This window comes from Ascaphus truei, chromosome 10, assembly GCF_040206685.1.
Source record: "Ascaphus truei isolate aAscTru1 chromosome 10, aAscTru1.hap1, whole genome shotgun sequence".
Lineage (NCBI taxonomy): Eukaryota > Metazoa > Chordata > Amphibia > Anura > Ascaphidae > Ascaphus > Ascaphus truei.
In genome coordinates, this window is record NC_134492.1 from 31,493,682 (window position 1) to 31,515,538 (window position 21,857).

Below are 21,857 nucleotides of genomic sequence, written 5' to 3' on the forward strand. Positions count from 1 at the left end.
TTAATTAATACTGACTAATTAAACTAAGTCCACCAACCGCATAACACACAATAAACAATTCAATAATAAAAAGGCAGTGTTCAGTAATCAGGATAATTGAATCCTGAAATGACTATGATATAGTTAAACAGCTGTCTGAGACTGACAGGGGGAGACGGAGACTTACACTGAAGCCCAGGACGGGTGCCGCGGCGGACGTATAGGGATCCGGACCACGCCACAGCAGAGATCTAACCACCGCCGGAGCTTCCTGCAAACGCTGTCTCAGCCTGTCAGAACACGCGCAGAGTGACCTGTCGTGACCTTTACGCTTTTCGCACTACGTGCTTCGTCAGGAGATCCTCGTGTGCAATGTGTGCATTCTTTTCATCCAAGGTGCCCCCCTTCTGAGGGTTACCCTGCTTTAGGAGCCTACTGGGGAGACGCTCCGCACACATGCTGCAAGGGGATTTACATCTCCAACATACCATATATCTGCAGCACGAGCGCTGAATTTTCTACATTACCTAGTCACAGTAATGCATTTAGGACTTCTGGGTCCAAGAGCTGACGCTCTAGAACCTTAACACAGGGATCAGGGGTAACCAAGTGGGCTGAACGTTTATTAGTGAGCCTGGTTAACCCCTTCACCGTTACAACTATATTTATTAATACATTTAAATTTGAATGCAGTCAAGGTGAAAGGGGGAATCTCTGTTCCCTATAAAAGTGCAAGGAAAGGGAAAACATCCTGGCGCATAATTTGGGATCTGATTAGATCAGCGGTGTGCAAACTGGGGGGGCGCAAGATTATTTAGGTGGGGCGCAGGCGGCGTAACCTGGAGGCGGGCAGATGCTGTGCGCGGGCGGGCAAGAAGCTCAAGCTTCGTGCTGTTGCTGCTCTGTGCTGTGGGGGTGTGGCTTGCTGTGGGGGCGGGCCTTTGCTGTGGGGCAGGGCTTCTCTCAGCACACAGACATCCCCTCCCCCTCCTGTCTGTTTGCAGTAGCACACGGGAGACCGGATCATGCTATGGGTCGTAGTGGGAGGGGGCTCGTGGTGCCTGCAGCCGCACCGCTGAAATCATCAGTGCATTGCAGGGGGGCCAACACTTCAACTGAGTCGGTGGGGGGGGGGGGGTACATTATGAGTAACATTCACATAGCAGCAGCCTATCCTTTCTTTCAGTTATCAGCTGTGCCTCCTGCTGTCCTGTGCGGTTGAAGAGGATCGCATTGAAGCAGGGTGCCAGAGCAGGCGCAGAGCTCTGTTGCAGGGCAGGGACGTTCCACGTCACACCGCTGGGGCGTGCTCCTCCCCTGCCGTCCTACTGCATTCTGGCCTCTTCTTCCGATCCGCCAGCTTTCACGTTCGCTCTGCAGCCGCCATACCTCCGCCGTCCCCCCACCCTCACGTTCCAACACCATCATGTTCCGCCAGCCGCCCACACCATCATGTTCCGCCAGCCGCCCACACCATCATGTTCCGCCACCCGCCCACACCATCATGTTCCGCCACCCGCCCACACCATCATGTTCCGCCGTCCGCCCACACCATCATGTTCCGCCGTCCCCCCACCCTCACGTTCCAACACCATCATGTTCCGCCAGCCGCCCACACCATCATGTTCCGCCAGCCGCCCACACCATCATGTTCCGCCACCCGCCCACACCATCATGTTCCGCCACCCGCCCACACCATCATGTTCCGCCGTCCGCCCACACCATCATGTTCCGCCGTCCGCCCGCACCATCATGTTCCGCCGCCCGCACCATCATGTTCCGCCGTCCGCCCACACCATCATGTTCCGCCGTCCGCCCACACCATCATGTTCCACCACCCGCCCGCACCATCATGTTCCGCCGTCCGCCCACACCATCATGTTCCGCCGTCCGCCCACACCATCATGTTCCGCCGCCCGCCCGCCCACACCATCATGTTCCGCCGTCCGCCCACACCATCATGTTCCGCCGTCCGCCCACACCATCATGTTCCGCCGTCCGCCCACACCATCATGTTCCGCCGCCCGCCCGCCCACACCATCATGTTCCGCCGCCCGCCCGCCCACACCATCATGTTCCGCCGTCCGCCCACACCATCATGTTCCGCCGTCCGCCCACACCATCATGTTCCGCCGTGCCATCATGTTCCACCGGCCCTGCGCCCCCCCTTAAAAAATCTCGCACCCCCCAGTTTGCGCACCCGAACTGATTTCCAAAGATTAGGAAACTATGAACAGTACAAATCCTTATTTTGCCTTCCAGGGGAGAAAGGGACATATCGATATGTATATTATTTCTGAGTACATTGTTCATATTAATAGTGCAGTGAAAATAATAAAGAGAAAAGCTGTAACCAAGTTACACATATATGGAAAGGTAGTGTAGAAAATGTACACCATCCAATGATCAGTCATACATTGAATATCACAAATTTTGGGAGATAAAAAGGACTTTAACAATGTTATAAGGAGCTGGCAAGGCTCAAAACAGGGCTCACCTACTTCAGTGGCTGGTATTTTAACCACAAGACGCATCCTTCTAAGCATCATTGGAGAACTGTTGATAACAGTCTAGCAGGGGGTACATTAACCCTTTTGCTGCTAGAAGGGCATGCAGCACACTGTGAAAGTCTCTCTAGTATCAATAGTTTAAAGGGAAACCACATTTAGATCCTTTCACCCATATGCTATTGATCCAAAGTTATTACATTCATGTTAATTCTGGTTCAGAGACTCCAAACACCTATTGTCATTTTGTTTGGTACTTGTCAATCAGCCATAGAGCAAACTTTCCGGAAGCTGCATTATGCATGAGCATGGACCGGAAGTGACGACCCTCACCTGCCAGTAGTGGTTCTCTGCGCCTTCAGCTCGTGCTAGAGTGTACTGTTGCTGGCACTCCTACTGGAAACATGAAATTGCTGGGAACGTTTTGTCACCAGGAAGTAAGAGCCTTTCCCTCGTGGGGGCGTGGACATCGTTATTTTGGCTGTCAGAGAACAAGCAGGAGAGATGGTGAAGAAACGAACTCAGACCCAGGGAGCATCTGGTGAGTGGACAAGTTCCTGGAGGAGAGGGATTTATAATGTATATTTAATAAGCTGGGGGAATGGCAGAGGCATGTGAGTTGGTGACAGTCTCTAAAACGAAAATGAGATGATTTCAGTTCAGTCCCACCCAAGAAACCCTTTTCCTTCATCATTAGGGCTGGGCCATACTGCCGCAGACCGTGCAGAGGCGCAATCACATTGCCTAAAGGCATTGATCGCGCCCATAGCAGCGCGGACGCAAGCAGGTGGCGCGCGTTAAGCAAGAAATCAATTCAAATGGATTTCTTCGAGCGACAAGGAGGTCACGTGAGCGGTTCGCCAATGAGGGCAAACCAGCTCCGTGACACCCCTAGGCATGCCCCCCACAGCGCGTCCACCATGGACAGAAAACGCATCCGCATCACTCGGGTGACGTCACAGCCTCCGCGCAGGCGAAGGCTGTCTAGCCTTAGAAATCCTCCACCTAATGGGATTGTTAAAAGCACAATATGCTAACAAAACTTTTTTACCTGTTAAACTGTTTAATTGATAAAGTCTTGAATTTTAGTGATGATTTTTGGTTTAAATTTTTTGTGAAAAATTAAATAGAATATTTGTAAATAAATGAGATTGGGCAGGGTTATAAAAACAGGAGGCAGTTTAAATGGTCTGACTCTACATCATATAAAAATATACGTGGAGATATGTGTTGAGCGCGGTGGTACTAGAGAGAGTTAAAATGTTGTAGAGAGGGTATATAAACCAAAAAGAACTTGCACTCACCGTTAAGATTTTTTTATATTTTTTAAAGAAAATGCTATTTCATATGCATTGGTGCTCAGATCCACTGCCTCTACCAATCGCCTTAGGCCTCGGCCATGTTTACCGCTTGCTGGCGGAAGCGTGCTGAGGCGGCTCCCGCTCAGCACTGAGCCCCTGCAGCCGCAATTAGAGCGGCTTTAGTAGGGGCTCGCCTGCGCTTCCGCGCGCTTGCGGAAGCACAGGTCTTAGGGGAATTTAAAATTCCCCCGCTTGCCGGCGCGACAGGCCGGTCGCGTGAGCGGTTCGCCCAATGAGGGCGAACCAGCTCCGTGACGTCACTGGCCCGCCCCCGGCCAGTGATGTGCCCGCCCCCTGACGACTCGCTGACAGCGCGTGCGGTAAGCAACCGCAAGGCCAGGGAAAGCACCCGCTTTCCCTGCGCCTCAGCGCGCCTCAGCACGCCAGCAGGGAGCATGGCCGAGGCCTTACAGACAGTACAGAAACAAAAATGGTTTAGGTCTGTACTCAAATATATTGAAAAGTATACAAAAATGTAAAAGTTTCAGGGTCTGTGCCTCAGGGAAGGGCATGGACCTGGAAATGTTGCAATTTTTGTGCTAGAGAGCATTAGATGTCCAGATTAGGTCTAACCCCCCCCCCCCCCTTTTTTTTTTTTATAAAACATTCACTAAAAAAATGATTCTGCAATAAAAGGGAATTAAATCCATCTAGACTGATACTGTAAGTCTTTTTTCCATTTGTATATACTTTGCAATATATTTGAGTGCCATCCAAACCATTGTTGTTGCTGTAGAGAGGGTAAACATTGACATCACTTGAGTCAGTGAGTGATTTGGGAAATGATTACATCAGAGGTTCTCTCCTTAGATCTCCTGGGAGTCTCCAAGGAGTTTAGTGGTCTCTGAAACCTTTTTAAATTAAGTTTAAACAGCCCTCTTCTGCAATCTGAGATTTATTTTTATTATTTCTAAATACAGGTCTGATCATTTTCAAGTACTGTATATGGTATGGCTACATGTATAGATGGTACAATGTCAAAGTGCGGGGAAACGGTTTCAGGCGAGGAGAATCCTGCTTGTGCAGCCAACGCAACATAGACAAACAAATTCTTCAAAGTGCAGGTCTCCTCTAAAACAGAAATACAAAGTAGAGATCTACTCACGAGTTCATAATGAAGTTCTCCATTTAATGTGACAGCCAAGAACCGTGGAAAGACCACGTTTCGGGTCCCAAATGGACCTTTCATCAGGTGACCTGAAACGTTGTCTTTCCACTGTTCTTGGCTATCACTTTAAATGTATAGATGGACAGAGCCAAGTGTGAATATGGTGGTCCTCCAAATGGTTATTAACACTGAAGTGGTGTACAATATGGAGAAGTTTAAGAGTCTCTGGTCTAGACAGCGCTAAAGGTGATGGTTGCATGTGAAGTGGATCAGAGGTTTTCTACAATTCAATTAAAGTTTTCTACTTTTTATATTTGTCCATAAGATTTTTATGGTGAAATTTGATTTTTTTTTTTTCTTCAGTCTCGCAAAATGTGTTTTGGAAAAAGTAATCTGAAATGTTTAGGCGTTGCCCAGTACATGTCCATAATAGCTGTTAGTTCCTCTTAACCCTTCCCACCTGTGCAAGGGCGTAGCCACTGTCTTAATTTCATTTTGATCTCCCTGTTGCCGGCACTATGACAGAGTAATCCTTTTTAAACTGTGTGTTAGAACTTCAGAGTCCTACTTGTACAATGACATATTCTGTACAGTATACATTGAGTCAGGTTGTATTAAAATATAGCACCAACTTAAAATGTTGGGTGAGATCTGTACTGACAGCTTTAAAAGAGCAGCCCTCCCCCACCCCTTTCTTTTACCAGGATGAGAAGCAGGGGGTCTCCGGAGATGAAATGAATACGGTTTCGCTCGGGGATACTCACCGGTGCAGGCAGCGCTGGTACGTCCTGGTCTTTAAATCCCCCTGCGTCACGCGGGCCAATATGAAGTCCCAATGGATGACTTTGCGGCTTCCTTTTTGGCCCACGTAATGCAGGAGATTTAAACAGTCATTGTTTCCCTTGTAGGGGACAGTCCTGGTGATACCTCGTAAACCAGGGTGATCTTGTTTCCCATGCAGATTAAAAAAAAAAAAAAATATGGGGTTCAGTGCACCTATTTGTGGGTGGACACATGAAAGAACAGACAGTAATTGAATTTGTGGTGTTAAAGAGCAGCCAGGTGTGGAGTGATTGAAGTCAGTGGCCATTAAACACCAGTCTCTTAAGTGTAACTTACCAGGAATTAATGTCAACTCCCTTCAAGCATGTCTCACTAATGCGTAGATGGAACCCACCTGTCGGAACTATTTGTCATCTGCAGCTTAGAAGCCATAAATATCGCTTGTTTTGCTGCTGGATTAAAGTCTGCAATCAGGACTAGTAATTTGCTCATTTGTATTCTTCGACTGTGACGTAAATGCTTTAAAACAAAGGACTGCTGCTTTAAAACAAAGTTTCTCTAAAAAATGTATGTTTTTCTTAATCTCTGGTGTCTCATTTCACCATGACAGCACGGAGCGCCATTTTAACCTCCCGGGTACATTTAATATGTCAAATGCTTATATCTCCTGAACTGAGATTTAAGAAATAAAAACCGCATTGGAAAGGGCAAAAAGAGATCTCGTAAGAAATGTGAATTAGCAGGGACTGCTGCTTTAAAGGAAGGGAAAATTGAGTTTGTAGAAGTAGGATTACTCTGACCACTGAGCTGGCCACGTTTATGGGCTGAGTGATGTCACAGGTGCAAATGTGCATTGATGGGAGCGAGTTTGAGACAATCGATGAGTTTGATAATAAAAGGGAAACCACTGCCAACCTGCTCCCAACTTTGTGATTACATCAGGCGCAAAGTCTTTTTATGTTGTATTCTCTTTCTGTGCAGGAGGAGGAGGAGACGCAGGAGGAGGAGACGATCTGAACTTGGTACGATCTCCAATCAGGGCAGCTTCAAAAGGTAAAAGAGAGAGGTCCATACCTGGCATTGCTGGTGTGGATGCGTTTAATTCCCCTGAGCCATCTTCTTTAGGGGCCAACAATTGTGAATGGATAACAGAAAAGCAAGAGTTTGTAAATAATTAAACAAATCTTATTGGCTTCCTTAAACACATGTAATCATGCTAACCACAGACATTTAGCTGCCATTGTTTCTTTGGGAAGCAACGATTCATTTTTTCCGAGGCCCTTTGGATAGGGGAATGTGTTTGTCAATGAACAGCTCCTTTGTCCCATAGGCCGCCCTGTTCTTGTCAGACAACCAATAAAGATAAGATGGAGGAAGAGAGGGGCGTTGCCTGTGCAAACTCTTGTTGAAACCAAACAAGAGGAAGTAGCCAGAGGAACTAAAAACACACTTGCTGCTTTAATGTTGTTTTTCCCCCTTGACAGCTGCTTATAACTTGCCGACTGACCCTGGGGAGAGCATTGCCGACACCAGCAGGAGTTCAAAAGTACAGGATGGGAGCTGGAGATCGGGTGAGAGAATGGAGACCGGCAGAGACCCGGTTACTTCTCCGTACACATTCCCAATCACGGAAATGGCAAAGAAAAGCATTGGCTTTGGAATAAAGAGAAGTGCATTTTCTGCCTTGTGCATAACAGCGGGGTTATCAACTCCAGTCCACAAGATCCCCCCCCAACCGGTCAGGTTATAAGGATGTCCCAGCTTCAGCACAGGTGGCTCAATCAGTATGCCATCTGTGCTGAAGAAGGGATATCCTTAAAACCTGGTATGTTGGGGGTCTTTTAATACAGTTCCTGGACTTCTAGCAATCATTTATCAACCTGATTTTGCTGTTTAGAAATCTTACTTTTTAAGCATCTTGCAGAATATACACAATTCTGTTCTGTTTGTCGGTTAACGACATTCATCATGAACTTTTTTAAGGCGCTGGTGAATTAAATAGATCAGTAGTGATATTATAGCTCCTAACTTCTTAGTGCAGGTATAGTAGAAGCTCCCTGTAGCGTCACTGTGGGGTCAGTAGTTTCCTTATTTATTTATTTTATTGCTAAAATATTTTACCAGGAAGTAATACACTGAGAGTTACCTCTCGTTTTCAAGTATGTCCTGGGCCCAGAGTAAAGACAAATAATACATGGTTGCATATACAGTTACATAATGAGCAGGGTATACATTATATACAAGACATTGCTTGGCTACAGATGTCTGAGTGGGGTATCTCGGGGAGTATGGGGAGATTTCCAGAAAACACGGCTCACTACCTTTCTTTTATTTTTTTTTGTCTCTTTAGTTCCAGAAGACCTCAGTGACACGGTCAATGAACCAGCTAAGAACAGTGATCTATACACAACTTCAGACAGGCAGCTTCCCAACATAGGTGGAGTAATTTGGTGCAGTGATGGGATGTGTCCCTCTGTTCTGATTGGCTTGATCCTCCTTTTTTTTTTTTTTAAATAAGGTTGCTGTCCTCAGAGGGCTTGCTATGAAAACTATTGAGCACAAATAAAAACATAATTCCACAATGCTTCCATTATATATGGGCCACATGGATAAAAGAGGGAATTCACAGGAGAGCGTGGGATGTAGGTATAGGAGAAAGAATAAAGTGGGCATTAGTCGAGAAATATGCAGAATAAGAGAAGGGCACAAGGCAAATTGCATCTTGAACAGTGCTTTAGACTAAGGCCATATAACCTTCGCTCGCGCGGAGGCGTGCGAAGGCAGTGACATAAGCCGCGTGAAGCGGGTGCGTTTTGTGTCAATGTTGGACGCGCCAGGGGGGGTTGTACCTAGGGGCATCACGGAGCTGGTTCGCCCTCATTGGGCAATCTGCTCATGTGACCTGCCTGTCTTTGGGCGCGATCAATCCCTTTAGGCAATTGTGATCGCACCCCGCATGGACGTCTGCGGCATTATGGACCTGCCCTTAATCTGGATGTTGTATTGTTTATGGGAAATACGAAGAGCAAACAAGCTTAAACTGATATAACCGTTCTTTTTAGCGATATGGGTTTTTGGCTGGGTTATTAACTAAAATACAACAGGTCTTACTACACACGCCATAACTGGACAAATCTTGCTTTTTAGGGAGAAGAATTATTGGTGGTCATAGAGACAAGAAAGGTGAAAGTTTCAACCAACAAGGTAGCAACATAGTCTCATAAACCCACACACACAGCTGCACATTTGTACTCTCCGGTTCATGATCAGCATCATATGAGATGTTTGTAAGGTGTCTGAAGGAGAATATTAGAAGACCTGCTCTATGATTGTGCTGCCAACCTATTTCTTTTTTCAGTTCTGGTGGAAGATAATAATGAGGTGAAAAAAGATGATGATGATGATGAAGATTATGATGATGAAGATTATGATGATGAAGAGAGATGCAAGGAAATCCTTCCGAAGATTAACTGTAAACCGCACTCCCAGAAAGGTGAGGGAAAGGACACATCAGGGAGCATCTTCTAATGTCCCCAAATGTAGAATTAACTTCCCTTTTCTTTCCAATCAGGATTTGGTGCTTTAGATATTGATCATCAAAAACTCCAAGGTAAGTAGAGGGCGTCTGACACACAGCTTCTGTTTTTGTGTTAATATTCACAAACTGTATGAGTGCGCATATGCAGCTGAGTGCTCTAAGTCTTGTAAATTGCTGACCAGTGGATACCTGGCTCCTTTTTCTTGCAGCCTCTGTAAGGGAGAAGATCCATTGCGAGACTGAGCCCCGCCATTTCTCTGATGGTACAGTATCAGCCTCTAGCACTCACCAGTTCCAAGCAGATTTCATACAGCATCACTGCTTCCTTTACACAGCTCTGTGTCTGCAGCATAGCCTCCTTCTGTATATGTTGCTGCTCAAATGGCTAAAAGGGAAGGAAAGACAAACATATAACAAAAAATAGACCAATAAATAGAAAATAAAAAGGAAGAGAGGAGAACCAATAGTGCATTAAGTTTAAAATAAACGGTATTGCAAAGCATTCAATGACCTCACTCAAACTTTCAGTTCTTTTAGGCAATTTTATAAGATATCTAGTGTAGTGATTAGCGGGTAACGGGACCAGTAGCGTCTCTGTGGGGGTCGGTAGCTTTTTTGGATACAGATGTCCCAGTGGGGTAACTTTGGAGGTATGGGGACATTTACATAAAACACTACTCATGACCTTTTTTTTTTTTTTCTGTCTAGTTCCAGAGGACCTCGGCGACACAGACAATGAACCAGCTAAGAACAGTGATCTATACACCACTTCAGACAGACAGCTTCCCAACATAGGTCGAGTAGTTTGGTGCAGTGATGGGATGTGTCCCTCTGTTATGATTGGCTTGATACTCTTCTTAAGGTTGCTGTCCTCAGAGGGCCTGCTATGATAACTATTGAGCACAAATAAAAACATAATTCCACAATGCTTCTATTATATATGGGCCACATGGATAAGAGGGAATTCACAGTAGAGCGTGGGATGGAGGTACAGGAAGAAAGAATAAAGTGGGCATTAGGCAAGAGAGATGCAGAAGAAAAAGAGAGAAGGGCTCAAGGCAAATTGCATCTTGAACAGTGCTTTAGTCTGGATATTGTATTGTTTATGGGAAATACCAAGAGCAAACAAGCTTAAGCTGTCCTAACCGTTCTTTTTAGCGTTGTGATTTTTTGTTTAGGGTATTAACTAAAACACAAAAGATCTTATTACACACTGCGTAACTGGATACCTTTTTGCTTTTTTAGGGAGAAGAATTATTGGTGGTCATGGAGAAAAGAAAGGTGGAAGTTTCAACCAACAGGGTAGCAACATAGTCTCATAAACCCACACACACAGCTGCACACTTGTACTCTCCGGTTCATGATCAGCATCATAAGAGATGTTTGTAAGGTGTCTGAAGGAGAATATTAGAAGACCTGCTCTATGATTGTGCTGTCTACCTATTTCTTTCTTCAGTTCTGGTGGATGATGATGATGATTATGATGATGATGATGAAGATTATGACGAAATGAGATGCAAGGAAATCCTTCCTAAGATAAACTGTAAACCGCACTCCCAGAAAGGTGAGGGAATGAACACATCAGGGATCAGCTCCTAATGTCCCTAAACTAGAATTAACCTCCCTTTCCTTTCCAATCAGGATTTGGTGCTTTAGATACTGATAATCGAAAACTGCAAGGTAAGTAGAGGGCGTCTGACTCACAGCTTCTGTTTTTGTGTTAACATTCACAAACTGAGCGCGCATATGCAGCTGAGTGCTCTTAGTTCTTGTAAATTGCTGACCAGTGGATACCTGGCTCCTTTTTCTTGCAGCCTCTGTAAGGGAGAAGATCCATTGCCAGACTGAGCCCCGCCATATCTCTGATGGTACAGTATCAGCCTCTAGTACCCACCAGTTCCAAGCAGATTTCATACAGCATCACTGCTTCCTTTACACAGCCCTGTGTGTGCAGCATGGCCTCCTTCTGTATGTGTCCAAAAAGTCCAATATAGTGCGCTGCTCAAATGGCTAAAAGGGAACAAACATATAACCAACAATAGACAGAAAATAATAAAAGCGAAGAGAGGAGGAGGAGGAGGAGGAGGAGAGCAAAGCATACAAAGGAGGAGGAGAGCAAAGCATACACTTCCAGTTCTTTTAGGCAATTGTATAAGATCTCTAGCGTAGTGATAAGCGGGTAACAAGACCAGGTCCTTGGTCGAGCTGCAGACACGACCCCTTCACGGTCTCGGTCCTGGTACCTTGCGCACAGCACATGACTTGTTCCTTGAGAGGAACATACTGTTCCTGATGTGTCCCCATTAATGACTTGGATGTTATATCAGCACATTTATGACCTGCATGTTGTGTCACAGGAGAGTGTGAGAAGCAGACACAGGAAGAGAGAAACCGAGAATGTCATAGAAGAGATAGAGATGGAAGAGATGCATACAGCTAAGAGAAAGGAAGGAAGGAGCACACAAACCATTTTAAACAGTTCTGTAGTTTACATTTTTGCATCGCAAATAATAGTTACCAAGAGTTAATTATGAATATTTGTTCAGGACAGCAAACATGTCCCCTCTTTTCCCCCCAGAAGAAGAAAAACCAAACCCAAAAATTCAGAGACTTCCCTACTCCAGTCTCACTCCTCAGACTTTGACTTCCAGCAGTGGTATGTCCAGTATACGCAGCTATTTAATGTGTATCACAAGCTTCTTTATCTCATACCCTCTCTGGTTCATTTTCTCACATTATGTATTTCCCCCTCTCTCTTTGGGGATTAACTTCTAAACTATAATAGCTGTTAGCAGTCATTATCGGTCATTCATTTCAATGGGTAGTAATGATTGCTCATGGCTGTCACAGTATGTGGAGAGGGAGTGGCTCAGTGAGTAAAGACACTGACTGGCACTGAGTTTGAAGCAGGGGAGCCTGGTTCAATTCCCGTTGTCGGCTCCTTGTGACCTTGGGCAAGTCACTTTATCTCCCTGTGCCTCAGGCACCAAAAAATAGATTGTAAGCTCCATAGGGCAGGGACCTGTGCCTGCAAAATGTCTCTGTAAAGCGTTGCGTAAAACTAGCAGCGCTATACAAGAACATGCTATTATTATTATTATTATTATTATTATTATTATAATGAAAAACCTTCTGTGTGTCCTCCTCTTTTCAGATTCAAAGCAGGACGACTCCTCTAAGATGCTAATGGTCTTTGCACTGATTGTTTGTGTTGTTGCGGCTGCCTTTGCGCTGCTAGTTCTGAAACCCCAACACATGAGCAGAGGACTTTATAAAAGACCAATCCTTAAAGATTTCCACAATCGGTTAGGAAAGCTGCAGTCTTTGTATCCTAGTCAGGATGAAAACCTGTGGAAAATGAGTCAGAGCATCTTAGAGAAGCACCTTAATAACTCCGAGAGCAACCAGCAACCTGCTATCCTTCTGCTGGCCGCAGCCCGTGATGGAGAGCATACGCTGCAGTGTCTGAGCAACCAACTGGCAGAAGTGTATTCCTCCTCTCTTAATGCCAGCTACATGGTTGTTACTCAAAACAGTGACATTAGCAAGCTGGGAATAGATAAGTCTCTGATCTCGGGCTTCCAGTCCACAGACCGGGCAGCAGTGCTACATCGGCTGGAATTGCTGCCCACTGGCTCCCTGCTCATTCTGTACAAGTACTGTGACCATGAGAATGCTGCCTTCAAGGAAGTGGCACTGGTGCTCACCGTGCTGCTGGAGGACCCGACACTGGCACCAAAGCTGTCACTTAAAGAACTGAAAGAGAATGTCGGAGACTTCCTCCAGGTCAAGTTTACTGGTCCAAACCGCTCCAGCGCCCACAATGAGATGGATGTGGACAAGTGGAGTGGTGTGTGGAGCCGCATCTCCCATGTGGTGCTCCCTGTGCTACCTGAGACTCGGAACAGCATGGGAGACTGTGGGGAAGAAAAGCAGGGAGCATAAGTAGACCAGGAAGCTGTGGTGGGTTGGTGCCCCCTGAGGGGAATAGCACTGCTATGTTACTCTTTGCTTGGAAAAGCCCAGAGTCCTATAGAATAATGTCTCCCAGGGCTGCTGGATTCAGCTGTACATCCTGCCAAGTTTGTTTATCTCTCTACTCCTGAGGAAACCAGGTTGTGAAGTGATTTAGAAAGCATCTGTGATTAGAAACATTATGCTGAAACATCCAAGTATTCAGGAAATTATACAATATCCAGCAATTCAGAGTACAGTATATATAGCAATTAAGACTATATTTCCAGCTGTCTGAATATATTTAGAGGCTGGAGAATTTAAAGAACTGTATTACATTGTCTAGACTACGGAAGCTAACCTCTGTGCCCTTTCCGCTGACAGAGGGGTCAGTGACACATTGCTTTGCAGTGTGCTGCTGGTCTGTTAGCAGAAGGGTTAATGTGCTCTAACAGGGTAGTGCAGAAGAGGCCAGCAGATACAATTGAATTAAAGCCAAAAGAGATTGAAGCCTGGAAGTATATAGAAATTACTGAAAATGAACTGCAGGGATGGCCAACTGCAGTCCTCAAGAGCCACCAAGAAGTCAGATTTTCAGGATATCTCTGCTTCAGCACAGGTGACTCAATCAGTAGCTTAGTCAGAATGACTGAGCCACATGTGCTGAAGCAGGGATATTCTGAAAACCTGACCTGTTGGTGGCCTTTGAAGTCTGGAGTTGGCCACCCCTGCTCTAGAGGATTTGCCCAGTTTTGCGTAATTTAAAGGTGCAATTCTCTTTAGTTATCCTTTTTATATATGTGATAATGTCCAGTTGCCTCAGTCCCGGGGTGGTCATCAGTAACAAGTCTTAACTTTGTTCTACACTAACTCTTAAAGACGTCGATGACCTGGATAAAAAAACAAAAGTTAACCTGCGACTGGGCAACTTTCAGGATGCTCAGTTGGAACACACAGGCTAATCTCTCCCACCTTATCTGTTCCAAGATTGCGAGAAACAGAATGTAGCCATGACTCTTTCCTGTCTCTGTTCTCTCCTCTCTTGCCCTTTCCCCCCCCCCCCCCCCCTGCTTTTTCATGTCGCTCATCTTTCCAAATATTTCAATAAGTAGTAATGGACACAAGTAAAGGGGATTGCAACTTTTTATCTTTTGCTTTGTTAATCATAAGTCTTTGAAGATATGACGATTTCAAGCCTTAACAATGATTTATTATATTGTCTATATACATATATATATATATTCCGCATGTAACTATTTAAAATAAGGAATTTAATATGAAGTTAGAAATTATATTGGGAAAGTATTAGCTGCCTCTGCAAAGATAAGAAGGCATAAAATCGGTCTGAAGACAGGCAGGTGCAGAAATGTTTTATGTGACTTAAGAATCTATCTTGTTTTATTAATTTCATTTTTGTATAAAACTTGGTGTGCTTAATGTCTGCTGAGTTGAATAGTTTAGGATCATAGAGTTTGGAATCAAAGGTTAGTTAAATATTAAAACAATACATTAGAGATCGATCTTAGAATAGGAGCACTGGTAATCCTATAGTTACTTAGTGACAGAACAAGAGGGTTTTTGTAAATCAAAGTAAATATTGCAAAAAGAAACTGTTCTAACGTTGGCGATTAATTAAACATTTGGCTGACAGTGAGAAAAACACGGGATTGCTGGGTTAAGGATGTGTTTAAAAGATTGTATTTGGATGTATAGAATTCAGAAATCGTTTCAACTAAGCTACAGCTGAATCATTTAACAACCAAGCTAAGGATTCTCCACTCTATAACCAAATTCTGTGCTCCTGGAAACTTGATGTAACTGACTGAAATGATGCTGCAAAAGATGTTTTCTATTTGTCTCTGAATAAATTGAGAAAAGAACCGCACCGTGGACTGTTTGGTATATACTGAAAGGTGGGACGTTTATTTGCCCCCATCCAGTGATGCAAATGTTCAGCGTTGAAGTGGTGTAAGAGAGGAAGGCAACACACTTGGCCCAACACTGTCATCACTGCCAACTTTTAGAAAGACGGTCTGTAAAACTGAAGGAGCACGAGCAACAATTTCAACACCAAAGCTCTGAAACGCGTCAGGGTTTTTGGATCACCAGTCAGTTTGAAACATGTGAATGAATATACTCATTGGTTTTCCAAAAAACATGCTCTTGCTGTGTCCCCTTTTAAAAGTTTAGGTGTGTCTGCTGAAGGGGATCTGTCATGATTTGACTGTAAACATGCATCCATAATTTATCATCTTTGGGGGAAAAAAGAAAAATGTTACTAACTTTTTTCTTGAAATAATATCTGTTTTGAGAGTAATTGTTTGAAGATGCGGATCGGGTAGACAGATTGTTGGGGGGGGGGGGAGGGCTGGGATTGACCCGGCGGTCTTGGTACACGTTGGCACCAATGACAAAGTTAGAGAAAGATGGAGGGTGCTAAAAAATGATTACAGGGATCTAGGCCAAAAGCTTAAGGCAAGGACCTCCAAGGTAGTATTTTCTGAAATACTACCAGTGCCATGCGCTACCGCAGGGAGACAGTCAGAGATCAGTGAGGTTAATGCATGGCTAAGAAAGTGGTGCAGGAAGGAGGGGTTTGGGTTTTTAGAGCACTGGGACACCTTTTCTGAGAGGTGCCATCTATATTCTAGGGACGGATTGCACCTCAATGAAGAGGGATCTTCTGTGCTAGGGGGGAGAATGCTAAAAAGGTTGGAGGAGATTTTAAACTAGGATGGAGGGGGGAGGGGAATGAAACAGATAATGAACTAAATGGAATAGATGAGGATACAAGGTGGCATGGAGGTTGAATGGGGGCAAGTGCAAGTTTGACAAGCAGTGAGACACCCATAGTAAATACAGATAATACTAGAAAACTTCTAAAGACTAAACAAAGTGGGAGCAGAAAGGAAGGAGCAGATAAGATAATAGTACAGGCTGAAAAAACCTTAAATGCATGCTTGCTAATGCAAGAAGCCTGACAGATAAAATGGGGGAGCTTGAATTAATAGCTGCAAGGGAGCAGTATGTTATCATAGGCATTACTGAAACATGGTGGAATGAAACTCATGACTGGACAGTTAATTTAGAGGGTTATTCCCTTTTACGGAAGGATCGAACAAATAGAAGGGGAGGTGGAGTATGTTTATATGTTAAGCCGGATCTAAAACCTATTATAAGGGATGATGTTTATGAAGGGAATGATGAAAATGTAGAGACTTTGTGGATAGAAATTAGCAGTGGAGATAAAAGTATAAAGAAAATGTTTGTGGGAATATGCTATAAACCACCAAATATCTGTGAGATTGAGGAAGCTAAAATACTTTTGCAAATGGAGAAGGCATCAAAACTGGGTCATGTTTGCAAAATTGGGGATTTTAATTATCCAGACATAGACTGGGGCAATGAGATTAGTGTTACAACAAAAGGGAACAGGTTTTTGGGGGTGCTTAAAGACAATTATAGGACCCAAATTATTGAGGAACCAACCAGAAGAGGGGCAGTTCTGGATTTGGTCATATCAAACAATGTAGAAGTAATAACAAATATTCAAGTCCTGGAACATTTGGGTAACAGTGATCATAACATGGTCTCATTTGAAATAAATTATCAAAAAACAGATTACAGGCATACCCTGCATTAACGTACGCAATGGGACCGGAGCATGTATGTAAAGTGAAAATGTACTTAAAGTGAAGCACTACCTTTTTCCACGTATCGAAAAATGTACTGTACGGCAATCGTCATATACATGCACAACTGATGTAAATAACGCAATGTGTAACAGGCTCTATAGTCTCCCCGCTTGCGCACAGCTTCGGTACAGGTAGGGAGCCGGCATTGCTTTTCAGGACGTGCTGACAGGTGCATGCGTGAGCTGCCGTTTGCATATTGGGCGATATGTCCGTACTCACGAGTGTACTTAAAGTGAGTGTCCTTAAACCGGGGTATGGCTGTACTTGGGTTCAACAAAGACCTTAAACTTTAGAAAGGCAGATTTTAATAAACTGAGGTCTAATCTAGTAGTAATACAATGGGATGATGTTTTTGCAGGGCAAAATGTAGAAGATAAATGGGCAGTCTTTAAAACATTGTTAGAAAAGCACACTTATCAGTGTATACCCTTGTGTAATAAGTATAAAAGAAATAAGTCAAAACCAATGTGGCTAAATAAACAGGAAGGGGAGGAAATGGACAAGAAGAGGAAGGCGTTTAGATTCTTTAAGTCAGAAGGGACGGAGACATCGTATCAGAATTATAAGGAATGTAACAAAAATTGCAAAAGGGCAATCAAATTAGCAAAAATGGATAATGAGAAAAGGATTGCAATAGAAAGTAAGGTCAACCCTAATATGTTCTTTAAGTACCTTAATAACAAAAAAATAGAAAAGAAAATATAGGACCCTTTCAGTGTGAGATGGGTAGGCAGATTATTGGAGATAACGAAAAAGCTGAGGTATTAAACAAATTCTTTGCCTCTGTGTTTACCAGGGAAGAATCAAGTTCAATAGTAGTGCCGCAGGAGGAAGCCACAGCCTCCATATTAATGAACAATTGGTTAACTGAGGAAGAAGTTCATAAGCGACTTGAAAAAATTAAAATAAATAAGGCACCTGGCCCTGATGGCATACATCCAAGAGTTGTCAAGGAGTTAAGCTCAGTAGTAGCAAAACCATTATATTTAATATTCAAGGACTCCATTTCCACAGGGTCAGTACCACAAGATTGGCGTAAAGCAGATGTGGTGCCTATATTTTAAAACAGCGCTAGATCACAACCGGGAAATTACAGACCTGTAAGCCTGACTTCAATAGTAGGGAAACTACTTGAAGGTTTAATACGGGATAATATTCATGAATACCTAATGGAAAATAAAATTATTAGTAATAGTCGGCATGGATTTATGAAGGATAGATCTTGCCAAACTAACCTTGTGTGTTTCTTTGAGGAGGTAAGTAGGAATTTAGACCAGGGTATTGCAGTTGATGTGGTCTACTTAGATTTTGCAAAGGCTTTGATACGGTTTCACACAAGAGGTTGGTGTACAAAATAAAGAAAATTGGACTCAGTAATAATATATGCACCTGGATTGAAAAATGGTTAAAGGACAGACAACAGAGGGTTGTCATAAATGGAACTTTTTCAGGTTGGGCTAAAGTCGTGAGTGGAGTACCTCAGGGATCGGTACGGGGACCCCTGCTTTTTAACTTGTTTATTAATGACCTTGAGGTTGGGATCGAGAGCAAAGTCTCCGTCTTTGCTGATGATACTAAATTGTGTAAGGTAATAGAATCAGAGCAGGATGTAATTTCTCTTCAGAAGGACTTGGAGAGACTGGAAACGTGGGCAGGTAAATGGCAGATGAGGTTTAATACAGATAAAGGTAAGGTTATACATTTGGGATGCAAGAATAAAAAGGCGACTTACAAATTAAATAGATATATATTGGGGGAATCCTTGATGGAGAAGGATTTAGGAGTGCTTGTAGACAGCAGGCTTAGCAATAGTGCCCAATGTCATGCAGTAGCTGCAAAGGCAAACAAGATCTTATCTTGCATCAAACGGGCAATGGATGGAAGGGAAGTAAACATAATTATGCCCATTTACAAAGCATTAGTAAGACCACACCTTGAATATGGAGTACAATTTTGGGCACCAATTCTAAGAAAAGACATTATGGAACTAGAGAGAGTGCAGAGAAGAGCCACCAAATTAATAAAGGGGATGGACATTCTAACTTATGAGGAGAGGCTAGCTAAATTAGATTTATTTACATTAGAAAAGAGGCGTCTAAGAGGGGATATGATAACTATATACAAATATATTTAGGGACAATACAAGGAGCTTTCAAAAGAACGATTCATCCTACGGGCAGTACAAAGGACTCGGGCCATCCCTTAAGGTTGGAGGAAAGGAAATTTCAACAGCAATAAAGGAAAGGGGTCTTTACAGTAAGGGCAGTTAAAATGTGGAATTCATTACCCATGGAGACTGTGATGGCAGATACAATAGATTTGTTCAAAAAAAGGTTGGACATCTTTTTAGATGGGAAAGGTATACAGGGATATACCAAATAAGTATACATGGGAAGGATGTTGATCCAGGGATTAATCCGATTGCCAATTCTTGGAGTCAGGAAGGAATTAATTTTTCCCCTTAATGGGGGTTTTTTGTTTGCCTTCCTCTGGATCAATAAGTATAGATATAGGATAAAGTATCTGTTGTCTAAATTTAGCATAGGTTGAACTTGATGGACGTACGTCTTTTTTCAACCTCATCTACTATGTAACTATGTAACAGTGCTACATAATGGGTGGGAATATTCCAGAGACCTGTTTCTCCCACCCTACCCTCTTGCGTCTCTGTTGCTTCCCACTGCGTCCGCAGCGAACCAGTGAATGTTACAGTGTGTGACTGAGAGGCACCTTATATGTAGTTATATTGTTCTTCAGCACTTATTTATTTTCGAAGTGAAACTTCTTTAGTGGCACCTAGTTCTGATGGGGCAAAACTGGAGAGATGGAGACGAAATGTGAAACGGAAGTGACGTCACGGCTCCCCCCACCCCCCGCTCCCCCCACACGTCTGCTGTCACATGCAGCCGCCGCCGTCGCTGCTCCTAATGGGCGCCGCTCCCACCACATTGCCGATGACATATGCGGCGCCGCTAGCCGCCGGCGCTGCTCCTAACGGCCGCCATTCCCCCCACACGTCCGCCGCTACTCCTTACTGCCGCCGTTCCCCGCCCGCTGACATGCCACGCATGCGCGGTAGTCATGGCGATGCTCACGGACGGCACGGCTCAGAGACCTCCCTGCGCTGCCGCTGCTGGGTGAATGAGGAGGACGACTTTCCCCCTCCTCCCTCCCGAGTCCGCTCTCCCTCTCCGCCGCGAGCCGAGCCTGCTCTCCCCCTCCTCCCCCCAAGCCCGCTCTCAAAACTGCATGCTTTGCGCGCAGTCCTGCCTGCTCTGCCGCCGTGATCTCATCTGAGGTGTAGAGGAGGTGCAGGAGGTGATGTGATAGAGGTGCCATGGCGTGAGGAGGTGCAGGGGGATATGTGAGGTGCAGGGGTGATGTGCAGGGGGGGCGCGCATACATCACACACACACTGTCACACACAGTCGCACGCGCACACACAAGGAATTCACACTTAGTGCAAATAGCAAATACAGGGGATGTGTGCCGAGCACGCACGTTCTAAGTCAAATTTATTTGCGTTTTGTCAATTAAATTGTATTTTGAGTTTTAATTAAAACACAAATACAATTTCTGTGACAAAAGTCAAAGAAGTTTCACTTACTATCCCCCTGCACAGCACACACAGCTTTTTTTATTTGGCTGAGAAGTAAACCTTTATTTTTAGATTAACAATAAGTTTATTTCATATAGCGCCTTTCTCCCAATGGGACTCAAAGCACTTTTAAAAAAAAAAAAAAACTGCTCTAAAAAAAGCGTTTAAAATCTTGACTCAATATATAAATACTCATAACTTAATTTCCCCAATACTTAGACACGTGACTCATATCAATAGATTCAGGTGATCTAAGACTAATTATTACCGTCTTGCGCCTAAATTTGAGTGACAAATGGATATCTGTCCTTGGCACCTCTTATCCACATAGTGTGTGGTACGATTTGATTTGACTTTTTGCCACGATTACAAATATGTACCGGTTATTATACAGAGTAGATGACGTGACATGATATTCTCAGTTTTAATAAAGTCAGTCTTTGGTTGAATCCTTTCTTAGCCACAATATATTGTATTTTTTAAATCAACTATGTACATTAACCCCTGGAGCACAAGATTGATTAAAAGACAATAAATGCTTTTTTCTTTAAAATAATAATGGTATTATGGGTAAAGCAGTACTGTCCATTTATCAACGTCTTTGGCTGCAAAACGGGCAACACCAGTGAACAAATTGCAATACATTTATCAAAGGAAAAAAATCGCTCTCCTTTGAACTGGATTATTATTATTTTTGATAACGCCGGATGCTGTTTTGTTTCTTGGGACTTTTTTCACCCCTATTAATATCATTCAATTACTGCAACACAATTAATTTATAAGCAATTAAGGTCATTCAAATTCATTTAAAATAAATGTTATATTAACCCCATTGTTTTTATCTTTGGCTTATATTTTATTTCCTAGTAATTAGATAATGATGTTACTGAGTTGTTGTGATTCCACCCCAGAGGTGGCTCCTGCTGACCTAATTGTAACCGCATTGGACTTCAAAGGTCCTTTTTATGGTATTTCATATGAAGCAGTTCACACATTTGTAAGAATTACATTTTTATTTGCAACTAGGGCTCAGCACATGCATGCTTTAGCTGCCAACCCCGCCCAAAATAATTATGGGTTTGACTTTTTTCTCTCCCCCAGTTTTTCACTCTACCTTCCCCCATTTCTCTCTCCACTGCATCTGTCATTTAACACCTTATGAGTCATCAATTCTTTCCACCTCTCTCTCCAGCATTCTTGCTTTTTCCTCACGTCAACTGACTTTCTTTCTTTGTCTGCTTTCTGTCTAGACTTTAGAACTTGTAAATGGGATAGGGGAATGGAAGAGAAGTCCGCATCTACCTCAAGAGGAAAATATATGTAAGAAACACTGA

The 21,857-nt window shown here is 43.8% G+C and overlaps 1 protein-coding gene across 5 annotated transcripts; it reads left to right on the top strand.

Annotated features, from left to right (window-relative positions):
* The first annotated feature begins 2,872 nt into the window (after positions 1–2,872).
* On the top strand, positions 2,873–15,115 carry LOC142503782 (uncharacterized). Of its 5 annotated transcripts, none has more exons than XM_075616473.1 (15): positions 2,876–3,027; positions 6,720–6,791; positions 7,223–7,309; positions 8,089–8,175; positions 8,886–8,942; positions 9,097–9,231; positions 9,310–9,348; positions 9,486–9,539; positions 9,985–10,071; positions 10,522–10,578; positions 10,733–10,840; positions 10,918–10,956; positions 11,091–11,144; positions 11,858–11,932; positions 12,431–15,115. In XM_075616473.1, exons 1-15 carry the CDS (start codon positions 2,991–2,993, stop codon positions 13,219–13,221), a joined length of 1,779 nt encoding a protein of 592 aa, XP_075472588.1. In that variant the 5' UTR covers positions 2,876–2,990; the 3' UTR covers positions 13,222–15,115. The 5 variants fall into 5 exon arrangements, with proteins under 5 accessions (XP_075472590.1, XP_075472591.1, XP_075472589.1 ...); XM_075616472.1 differs by having other exon boundaries at positions 2,877–3,027; positions 11,855–11,932; XM_075616475.1 differs by lacking the exon at positions 8,886–8,942 and having other exon boundaries at positions 2,873–3,027; positions 11,855–11,932.
* Positions 15,116–21,857: the final 6,742 nt, after the last annotated feature.